General features: G+C 34.1%; 1 protein-coding gene across 1 annotated transcript; it reads left to right on the top strand.

Moving 5' to 3' along the window:
- The first annotated feature begins 516 nt into the window (after nucleotides 1–516).
- On the top strand, nucleotides 517–1571 carry LOC115702030 (late embryogenesis abundant protein At1g64065). Its single transcript, XM_030629491.2, has one exon. It carries the CDS (start codon nucleotides 764–766, stop codon nucleotides 1328–1330), a length of 567 nt encoding a protein of 188 aa, XP_030485351.2. The 5' UTR covers nucleotides 517–763; the 3' UTR covers nucleotides 1331–1571.
- Nucleotides 1572–12291: the final 10720 nt, after the last annotated feature.

Raw genomic sequence — 12291 nt, 5'->3', positions numbered from 1 at the left:
GTTGGAAAGTACGTCAAGAAAACCCTTTACTGAACTTTAATTTACTAGTTAATGTAATAATATTAGTATTACATCTTTCAACTGATAGAGAAATTTAACTAGCTAGCTCACTCTTAACAATGTATATATTATATTAATAATATCCGCATATGATATATACTATTAATTATCATAACTAACTAGGAAGAAGATACTTGCAGAATTATAATATATAATTTAATGCATGATATAATAATTATTATCTCTACTTTATTTTTAGTATGTATTATATAGGATTTTATCTATGTTCTAATCTCACTTAGAAGCTTCATCAGTATTCTTCCAATACTTTACAGCTTCCTACAGTTGATTAATTAGTTAATTACGCAGTGCAATTCAATTTTAAATCCCACATATGATTTAATAAATAATATAAAAAATTACTAATTAACTACCTACAATGCTTTTTCAAAAGAAAAAACTAGCCTAAGCACCTTAAGATACCCACTTGTAATGTTTAATTTATAATTAAATTAAAATTGTAGAATCCAATATAAAATGTAGTACCATTTCTTATAATGCTTGAGTGTCCCTTATCATTTCTCATATAATTATCCTTACTTTGTCATAACTCACAAGTCACAACCAGCTTATATATAAACATACAAGTACAACATTACACACCAAAACAGTTCATAATATTGGAAGTTACAAAACCATCTTCATCATTCTCTTCTCCTAAAACAACCCCAAGAAATAACAAACACACCATTTTCTTTCAGCCATGACCACCGGAAACCTAGACGGTCGCCGGAAGAGGAAGTGTTTGGCTTGTATAGTAGCCGGAGTCATAATACAAACCCTAATCATAGTTTTCTTTTTCGTTTTCATTATGCGTGTCAGAACACCCAAAGTTCGTATAGCCTCAGTCTCTATCGAGTCCATAAACATAAACCCTTCTTCCAAATCCTCTTCGTTTAGGATCAAAGTCAATGCAGAAGTCAAAGTGAAGAACACCAACTTCGGCTACTACAAGTTCGAAAACAGTACGGCCACGATCTTATATAGAGGAGCTGAGGTTGGGAAGACCACTTTGGTCAAAGCCCGAGTCAAAGCTCGGTCAACAAAGAGTTTCAACATTACAATGTCGATTAACTCCAACAAGGTCTCCTCAGATTCTCATCTGGCGGGTGATATCAGTTCCAAGAATTTGAGTTTGAGTGTCTCTGCCATTTTGGAAGGAAAGGTACACCTGTTTATGATTTTTAAGAAGAAGAGATCTGCAAAAATGGATTGTACCTTTGTGATCAACACTTCATCCAAAACGGTTCATGATTTGTTGTGCAAGTAAACTTAATTAGTTACCTCTTCTAATGTTATTCTTCTTATTAGTAACTTATTACTTTCTTTTACTTTGGGGGTTGATACTAAATTGATTTGATTTTTAAGATATTTGCATTTTTTTTCTCCTTCATGGGGGGACTATTGTTGATTGTAACAAAGTAGTTTGTATTGTAATTCTTTAATTGTAGTGTCTTGTGTTTGTGTCTTTTTTTTATTCGATTAATTATACAAGCAAGTTAATTAGTTCTTCCTTTTGCTTTAATTAATTATTAACTAATATTGTGTGCATTTCTCCACTTTTGTTCATTTTCTAATTCTAAAACTTCTTTTTCTTGAGCTGTGTTGACTAGTGAACATGTGAGAATCTCATCTTTTATGTTTTGGTCATGTACTCTTCGAATACAAGCAAATTAGTAAAATGGCGGGCCGGTCTTCTAAACTTTCACTAACGATAATATTGCAAAAAATTCTATATTATATTTTTATATATTGCTTAAAAAAATGAATTTATTTATAATTGCTTCGTCTATATTTATTAAACAAAAGAACTTATGTACATCATTCATTAAAATTTATTAGGGCACATATATAATTTTGTTAAGAGTAATTTGCGGCATATATATTTAAGTTTTATACCGAGTAACACATAATTGTTTAAGTCGTATTTTTTGCGATAAAAATACTTTCTGTCACATTTTTAGAACTTCCATTGGTACCTGACCGTTATGTGCCATATAAGTATCTACGTGACAACTTCTCATTGGTCCAAATCATTTGTTAATTATTTTTTATATAAAAAATCATTTAAATATTTTAAAAAATAAATAAAAAATGTTTGAAATTTAAAAAATTATAAAATTTTTTAAACAATAAACTCATAATAAAAATCATTGTTTAAAAATAAATCATTAAACACAAACTTTAATTCAAAACCTAAATCCCCACGTTTTTCTACCTAATCTTTTTTTTTTCTCTTTTTCCCACTTATCATCTTGTTCTTCCTTCTCACCATCACCAGATCAACCCTATTACACCACAATCTAACCTCTCTCTTTTAATCTCTTTTACTTCCTTTTTCTCTCTGTATCCAAATTGTAAGAAATTAAAAAACTCTAAATGTCTCATCACTCAAGAGATCTATCGGCGAGTGACCACGGGATCGAAGTTGGAAACATGTGGGGTTGAAAGAGTTAACGAGCTTCGTGTTGGGAATTAGAATCGACAAGCCAAAGAGAACCACCATACTGGAATGCAGATCGACATGGTTAGCGATTTTTAGAGTTAGTATATCATTTGTGGGTTCTTCTCCTTTATTTGAATGTGATTTGTTTCTAACATTTACATTGAGCAATATGTAACCTTTGTTAAAAAAATCTATCAATGTTTATACATCTGAGCTTGAATTTGGGCATTTGGATTCGTAATCTGTGTTCTGTGTTTGGGTTTGAGTTTTTAATTCTGGGTTTGTGGGTTTGGCTCGGGCATGGTCTTAATTGACATTTGTTCTTCACCTTTTTCATTCAAGGGTTTTAGTTTTGGGGTTTTCCTTTAAATTTGGTTGTAGCATTTGTATTTTGTTTGTAATATATTTTGATTTAGGATTCTGTATAAAGTTTTTGTTCTTGACAAGTTCTATGTTAGTTTTAGGATATTAAACAAATTTTATATTGTTGATGGACAGTTGAAGATTTGGGTTTCTTTTATTCTTTTTTGTTTTGTTTGTTCAAAATCTAAGTTTGCTTCAGGTGGTATGATTATTCACTTGGTCTTAGTTTTGTTTCAAAATCTGAATTTAATTTATGTTGGAATTTCGTTTTACTCAAAGAGAAAAGAATGGAAAAAAGAAAAATTCATTTAAAAAAAAAAGAAAGAAAGAAAAAGAATTAATTATTTAGGTTCAGAATAATTTTTTATGTTTAATAATATATTTTTATTTTAATTTTTTATACATTTTAAATACACTATTTTAATTTTAAAATAATTTTTAAATATGTTTAAATGAATTTTAAAATGAAAAATAAAAATTTATGAGGTGGACTAATAAAGGGTGACACGTGGACACTTACTTGGAAGAAAACAGAGAGGTACCTACGAAAGTTCTAGGAGTGTGACGGAAGGTATTTTACTGTCAAAAATATGACTTAGGTATTTATCTGCTACTCGGTATAAAACTTAGATATTTTTGTCGTAAATTACTCTTTTCTTAAATGACAAGTTAGAATTTCTCTGAAAAAAAAAGGATAAAAGAGATAAAATTTTATACAATCTCTAGTATAAATCTAACGAAAAAAATAATTATATATATTATAATATTTTACTTTTATTTGATAAAAATGTTGGGGAGGTCTAGAATGCGGCCTCCCAATGAAGATTAGTTGGAGCATAGAAGAGTTGACTAAGTTTGTTGATTATGAAGGCAACATCAGGACGTTTAAGAGTTAGATACTCCAATGCGCCAATTGTGCTTCTATAGAGATGCAAATCTTCCATAGGCTCTCCACCTGTCAAAGACAGTTTTGTAGTTGAGCTTATCGGGCTAGAACAAGGCTTGGCACCATCTAAATGCAGCTGATGTCGCCCAATTAGTTACACTGCGGTCACAGTAGTAAACGGGCTATGTCGTATCTACAGGGAGGTAGATTACCACTAAAGATTAATATAAATAGAAAATGATATAAATGTGAATGAACTAAAAATAATAAAAATGATGAGATGAGAAAGTTGATAAGATAAAGAGTTTGGTAAGGTAGAAATGTAGTTATGCAAATCTTATTCTAATACCGATATTAATTCAAAATATAGTTGTAATTCTACACTATTAATTACAACTGGAAGATATATATAATAAAAGGGAAAATTAATTATCTTGCTTGAATTGAATCTCACATCTAACTTGACAGCATATCATATTATATATCATAAATTGACAAAATACCACTATTGGCAGAATGCAGTAAACGACATACAATATAATAAATATACTAAAATATTAATAGCCTAACTTACATAAGAAAAGTATGACTGAACTTATATAAAAGATACTATTAACTTTAGAAAAAAATTAGAAGATGAAGAACAATTTAATAAATTAGATATGGAGATGAATCACAAAAGAATCAATATCAATATTGAGAATAAAAAGTACAATAGCTACACTCTAACCTCACCAATATATTTAACTTCACCAATATATTTAAAATAGTTCACTTATTTTTATCACTAAAATAAGTGAAATAAAATAATAATAAAAGAGAACGAGATGAAAAAGTGTATTTCTCCATTCTAAAATCTGATACCTATCTCCAAACTTATTAGTATATTTATAGAGCCAATTTGCTCTCAAGATGTTATCAATCGTGCGTATTCAGGCTAGTGGAGAAAATGGCATTGAAAGCTCATAAAATTGGGCTATGTGTCACCATCTAATTCGTTGAAGCTCTACATGGGAAGCTAATTTGGTGCACAAAAGTTGCTACACGTATTGAGCTAAATAATTGGTCCCATTTACATGAGTTCATGTAGAGAAAATAGTAGACATGTGGCCAGGTGTCTTTTTTTTTTGAAAATAAGCGTGAATGTCTCATTAATAAATAGAGTTAGACCTCTCGGTCATTACATAAAAGGTTCTCCGGAACCGAAGAAACCGGAATAATCCCATACAACTTGTTAATAAAAGCCCAATTAGCCACATTATGGGCTGCAAAATTACAAGTTCTGTTAACATACACAAAATTACAACAAGAAAAGGAGGGAGAGGACTTAACACAAAAAGAGATATAGTTGTCAATCGCCCAAATAGACTCTGATCCATGGAGAGCATTGATAACTGATCTCGAGTCACTCTCAACCAGAATAAACTTGAAACCTTCCTCTAGAGCCAACGAGACAGCTGCACAACAAGCCGCGGCTTCTCCACACAAAGCATCTGAGAAGTCCAAATGATCTGTGTGAATCCGGACCACCGAGCCAAAATGATCTCTAGCTACCACCGCTAAGCACATACTTATTGAACCCACCCTTACATCACAGTTCAATTTTATCCAATCCTGGGGAGGCGGCTGCCAGTTCCCCCTCAAAGGTGGAGTAGGGCTAGGTAAGAAAATAGCATGAAGCTCTGCATAAGAGTTATAAACCTGGTCAATACAATTCAAAACATCGAGATGAGAGTTATTATGTATAATATCATTTCGCACTTTCCAGATAGTTTCGACAACAATCGAAGCAAACAGGAAAACATCTTCCACTCGGATCCCCCTAGATTTTAGATTCCAAATAAATTTGACCCAATCCCACATTCGAATCCCAGTATTGCAAATAGGGTAGATGCCCCACGGGGACGATCGCCATAAATGCATCGCCACATCGCAGGACAAGAAAAGGTGTTCCATGGATTCCTCCCCCACACCACATAAAGGGCAACAAGTTTCCTCAATGTGGAAACGCCTCCCAATCACATATCTAATAGGAAGTGCATTGGACAGGATGCACCACCACAAAATCTTATGCCTTTCAAGAATTTTGCTATTCCACAACTTGTTCCATAGATCCGGAGCCACTTCACAATGAGGAGCTCTTTCCAGAACTTGAGACAGATAAGCAGATTTGCTTGTAAAGCAGCCACTCTTCTCCAGCGTCCACACCCATTTGTCATCCCCTTGTGCAGAGGGATTTCCCCCTTTGGCAATTGCAGACACCGTGTCTTTGTCAAATAATTCATGCAGTTTTGGGAAGTCCCAATCTCCATTTCCCAACAATAAGTTATCAACACAACTGTCATTGGTTAAGACCCCGCCTTTTGGTTTCGGGATGAAACCTTTCAGGTGAGGAATCCAGGGATCCCTCCAAATACTCGTCGCCCTGCCATTCGTGACCACTTTACAAGCCCCCTTCCTTAGAATGGATTTGGCTTTCACAACATTCTTCCAAAACCAGGAATCAGAGTCCTTATAGTTACAGTTGAAGAATTCCTTCCCTTTTAGGTACTTAGCTTTCAAAATATTGCAACATAAGGACTGAGAGCCTTTTAGCAAGTTCCAGCCCCATTTGGCAAGAAAAGCTAAATTCATCTCCTTAGATTTCCTAAAGCCTAGACCACCCAAAGATTTGGGAAGACACAGCTTATCCCAAGCCTTTAGATAGAGACCATGATTACCCTTGTCAAAGCCCCACCAAAAATCTCTGACTAACCCATCAATCCTCGTGGCCATACTATTTGAGAGTTTGGTGGTTTGCATAGCATATACCGGCATCGACAAACCCACAGACTTAATAAGAGTAGCACGTCCCGCCTTAGATAACAACTTTGCATGTGGCCAGGTGTCGATATTAGAGCTTTCAGGCAAATGAAGTGGACTTGAACTAGTTTTGTTTCTGAGAGATTAAAACATAGGCGGAGAGATTGGGCTTGACATAATTTTCATTTAAACCACTTTGCTCAAATTTTTTCTTTTTTAAAAATATATAAATTAAATATTTCCAACTACAATAATTTTACAATTAAAACTATAAAAATAGTTAATTAAATTAATTTTATGGACGCAATTAAACCTTTAAAATATATAAATTTGAGCTTTAATCAGCAGCCTAACTAGTAGGTCAGTGATATATATTTTTTGAGAAAGGTACATCCTAACCTTGTTTCCATGTACTTCAATGCCAAAAAATTAATGAATGTCACCCATGTCTTTCAGGAAGAAAATATTTATATCTCCCCTTCGTTATAACTTTGATTTCAATGATCTTGATATTGTTAGAAAGCTTCTTAAATTATCTAAAAAAATTTGTGAAATAGTAATATGGCCAATTCGGAGATTTTTTGAGTCAAAATCTAATTTTATTTCCACACGTGTGATAGTTACGAAAAATTGTAAAGTAAATTCATAAGTCTAAGATGTTGTTATTTAATGATAAGACTGTTAGGTTTATTTTTATGTATTTTTTAGAGTCTATTTTATTGTGTGTTTTAGTATTTTTATTACTTTATTATTTAGATTCATACTTGGTTTTTATTTTTGTTTATTTTTCAAGAGAAGTATTATTTGGAGATCTCCGTGTTTAGTAATTTTGGTTTTTTTGAGCCTTTTTGAGACATGTATAAATGAGTAATAGTAAGGAAGAAAAGAAACTTCTATAAGTTTGGTTGGATTTCTAATTGTCTCAAATGGGTCAAAGATTGTATTTTCAGCTAAAAATTTCGTGGTCAAAAGTCAAGGATGGGCACTTTCCAAAATTAAAGTGAAAAAATGAAGAAAAAGGGAATCTACTGAGCAAGGCCACGACTTTCTAAGAATTTTTGCAGCATTCCTTTGGGTCCTGGAAGAAAGTGGAAAGTAGAAAACTAAAGAAATCAGCAAGGAAATTAATTTTGGGAAACTTGTTTAGAAACCTGCAATAGTCTAAGCAAGACCGCAACTTTGAAGGAAAAGGGGAATCTTGATTTTGTGCATTATAAAAATAGGGTTGATCGCAAACTTTAAGACCCATTCGAAAATTTAGAAAATTATGAGCATAGAAGTAAGGCTAGGAGCAGAAGGCACCATTGGAGGACTCCAAACAGTATTTTGTCTACTCTATTTCTATCTTTAATGTTTGTAATTAAATTTCTAATGTTTTAGAATGACTTCTAGTAGCTAATTTTCTTTTAAGGATCATTATGTGAACCACTTAAATTTATTTTATGGATTAATGTAGTCATTCAATTTAATCTTCTTCTCTTAATCTAATTCCATACAATCTGTTTTAATTTTACAATTATTTACTGGCCATCTATAATTGTCATTTATGAATTTGAATAAAAAATATTCTGAAAAGTGAGATTTAAATATGCTCTAATTATTGTGGATGCAAATTGATTTAGGAAAAAAAATATTTAGATTATTTGTATGATTTTTATGAGTTACTTTTCTTAATGCTTTCTTTGTGATTAAAATTTATCATATGAATAGAGGGAGTTTTCATATAGATTGGATTTGTAAGTTTTAATCAGATTATAAACTACTTAATTCAACTTGTCAATTGAATAGGAAGAAGAGAAATTGTGTAATTGCATTAAGAAGAAAAATAAAGGGTAATTGGGTATTATAATTGAAAAACCGTGTTTTTGCAAATGTTAGTTGTATATAAGAAAATATAAAAACTGTAAGCGTTTGCAGCAGCAGAAAGTAATTCTGCTACAACAAAACTGAACAGGCAGAATATAAAAATATTTGCAGAAAAATAAATAACTTGACACAAGAGATTTGTACGTAGTATCAGTGTTCTCCCGAACACTCCTAGTCCACGGGGCCACGCCCAGAGAATGAAATCAATTAATAAAGTATCAAAATTACAAAGACAATTGACTTAAACAAGTTTAGACTCCCTCTAAAGTATTGCCGCAATCCTTTGTAATCCACTTTATGAATCTGACTTCTTGAAACACCTTCAAGCCCGAACTCCCTTCGTCTTTGAACTGTGAGTGCTTACTTCCTCCCGAAGTAAGGCTTCAACAAGTCTTCTCCCGAAGACCAAGTGCTTACTTCCTCCCGAAGTAAGGCTTTATCAAGTCTTCTCCCGAAGACCAATCTCTTGTTCAGTCAAGTAGTTCTTCACAACCTCTAGGATAGAGTAAGAACAGAAATAAAACAACTAGAACCTAGATGAACAACTAGGCTCTCACAAAACAAAGAAACACTCTCTTCTCTCAAAAGATAAATGTAAAAAATGAATAATGGAAGAGGTAATTCGAATGGTTGCTCTCTAGGCTCTATTTGTAGATCATAGCAACCAAAGAGGCAACCACAAGTTCGAATTAGCAGCTGTACAAAAACTTTCCAAAAGAAACACGATCTGCTACATCAGATTCGGATGCTGACGCAGCAGATCTGACCAGAAACGGGAAACTTACTAAAATCGGGTCCGATCTTCTATCAATGCTTGATTCCTGCCAAAAACAGATTAGATATTCTGATTGTATCAAGATACAATCGAAATCAATAAGGAAAAGGCAATAAACAAGGTTTCCCTAAAAAAGACAACTTTCCAAAAGAGAATTCCTTCTCTTTTGAAAAGATTTCAACAAAGGAAAGTTCAGCTGAAAGTGCAACTTACCAAACAAGGAAAATGGCAACTAAAAACCGAATAAAAGAGGTAAGAATTCGAAAATGAATGCATAGCAATCTTACCATAAAAAGGAAAAATTATTTTGTCACCTAACTTGCCAAAAAAGGACTTTACAATCTCCCCCTTTGGCACTTTAGATGAACAAAATAATTTTTACCATAAAGTACCTGCAATGCAAAGTTAGCAAGAGCAAAAGATACTACTCCCCCTGAGTAACACAATCGAATATCACAATAAAAACAAAAAACATGCTAACTTTAAACATTAAGTTCACAAGTACTAACAAACCACAACTCTCCCTGAAAAAAGGGTCCAGAGTTGGGCAACAAACCAAAAAATAAATATCTCTCCCCCTTTTTGTTTATCGGAGTGCCAAAGTAAACAAAGAACAAAAAATAGACCAAAGTTTAATTAAAAAGAGACAAACTAAAATACTTTAATCTTTGTAGAGTTTAATCAAAGTGGACAGTTGCCTGGACATGCTATGCTGGACATCAGCCATTGCTTCAAGACGAGTATACACATTCTGAAGTTCAGACTTGACTTCCAGGAGTTCTGCTGCAGCAGAGCCTGAACTTGCACCAGCAGAAGCAGGATCAGCACCAGCCTTTGGCCGTTTTTGAAACACACCATCAAAGTATTCAGAGGGTTGGAATGTAGGTCCAGTGATGGGAGCCTCAAGTGTTTCATGTGATTGGGCCACATTCTTCTGAGAAGATAAAACCTTATAGATTAGATTTGGAAAGACAAGTTTGAAGGTTGGCTTTTTACCTCGTCGGAAGGAGACAATCTGGTTTAGAATGTGTGAGGCCAGATCAATGGAAGTTCCAGAAGTGATGCGGTATAGGAGTGTAGCCACTTCTTGAGACACCACGGTCTTGTTAGAATTTGGAACCCAATTGCTTAAGGCAAACCGCATAAGGGAAGCATGAGCAAAAGTTAGGTGAGTGATTCGAAGACTCTCCCCTGGTTTCAATTCTGAACGAGCACCAGTGAGTTCAGAGTGCATCAACTCACGATCCATGGACATCACAGCATTGGATACATTCTCAGGCAATTGCAGAGCTTGAGCAATGTCCTTTTCAGAAAACGAGAACCAATGACCCCTAACATAAACTTTTCGATAAAGTCTAGAGTTCTCATCAAGGAAATCATCAGTAAGATTAGCATAAAAATCCTTAACAATGTTTGCAATGTATCCAATGAAACTGGTAAGAGTGTTTTCCCATTGATGAAATTGAATGTACTTTACAATACCATAAACACGATGGGCATGAAAATCATAATTCCTCTCACTTTCAAACTTACGGGTTGCATATAGATTCCAGTCACGCTAATTGTCTCGATAATAAAAACGAGGACAGCCAGAAAGAGAGGAAGGGATATTACCAGATGTAGGATCTTCCATGGACTGCTTACCTTTGGCAGCAGCAGAGGCCTTTGCAGCAGGAGCAGATTTTGAACGAGGAGGCTCTGGCTCGAGTTCTGTGTCCTCACTGTCCTTCTCAGTATGCAGAGACACTGATTTGTCTGAAGAGACTTCCATTGGATCCTCTTCTTCTGAACTGGAACTTGATGAGGCCGAGGGAGGATTAGTCTTGAGTTTCTTCTTGGCTGGAGGGACAGTCTTCTCTCGAGATTGAGAGGCTCGAAGTTCTTTCTCAGCCGAGGCTTGCTGGGCTCGAGTTCGAGTAGAAGGGCCTGTTGGAGTGGATCCAGCCATTGATGCAGCAGGAGGAGGAACAGCCAATGGAGGAGGAGATTCCTTGGGTGGACGTTTTGGCTTCTCGGCTTGAGATTCACGCTGGGGAAGCGATGAATCTCCAGGCTTTGCAACAGCAGGAGGAGGAACTGAGGCAGCAGGGGGTGCATTGGAAGGAGGTGGAACGGTTTCTTCTAACTTTTTAGAGTGCCCTAGATTCTTGGTTCTCACCATTTTGGAACTGAAAGAGAAGATGAATAGTGACAGACAAAGAAACAAGAAAGAGGGTTCGGGTAGGTGGTGAATTAAGTGTCAAAATTTGGTTTATATAACCTTGGAATCAAAACAAGAAAAAGGAAACCAATTTTGAAAATTCAAATGGTAACCGCCAGCCCATGAACCAAAAAAGGAAACCGCCCACTTCTCAACTCCTTTCCCCTTTCTTTTTTTTTTTTTTAAAAAAAAAAAACAAAGGAAACTAGAAATGCCAAAATTTTTTCCAAAAATAAATCAATCTTTCAAGAATGAATGCACATTACCATATAAAGATTAATCTTTACTTGGAAAAATATCAAAATAAATCAAAGAAGAATGAATGTTGATACTTACCATTTATGCACAAGATTTTCTTAACCCATGAAGCAAGTCACACGCCTCCCTCTTTTTTTTTTTTTTAATTTTAAATTAAAACCGAAAATAAAATACAATGTGTACAATAAATATATGTGATTCGAATCAAGCAAAGAAATCAAATATCATTGACAATTGACAAAATAAAATACATGTTATGCTTTTAAGGAAAATAACTAATTAGTATCTCATGAAATAATCATACTTAATTGATGTTGAGGAAAAAGATATGCATGTTACTGAAAATTGTGAACCAGGATTATCAATTTAATTTTAATAGAGGAGACTTACAGATTTGAACACACTTGTTAGACATAAGTGTGTGCAGTGAAAATAGGATCATTGTCCTTGGCAAGATTTTTCATTTTCGCCTTTTTCAATTTGATCCCGCAACTGGATGCTTTCACACCATACTGAAGGTAGCCCTTTTCTATGGTAGTGCATCCTCATCATAGTTGCTAATTACAATGTTCCAGCTTACTCATCAGATAGCTTTCACACCTCAGTATGGGTAGCTCTATTCCAGCAAGGGGCCT

Source organism: Cannabis sativa, chromosome 5 (assembly GCF_029168945.1).
Source record: "Cannabis sativa cultivar Pink pepper isolate KNU-18-1 chromosome 5, ASM2916894v1, whole genome shotgun sequence".
Taxonomy (NCBI): Eukaryota; Viridiplantae; Streptophyta; class Magnoliopsida; order Rosales; family Cannabaceae; genus Cannabis; species Cannabis sativa.
This window is presented reverse-complemented; position numbering and strand designations above follow the sequence as displayed.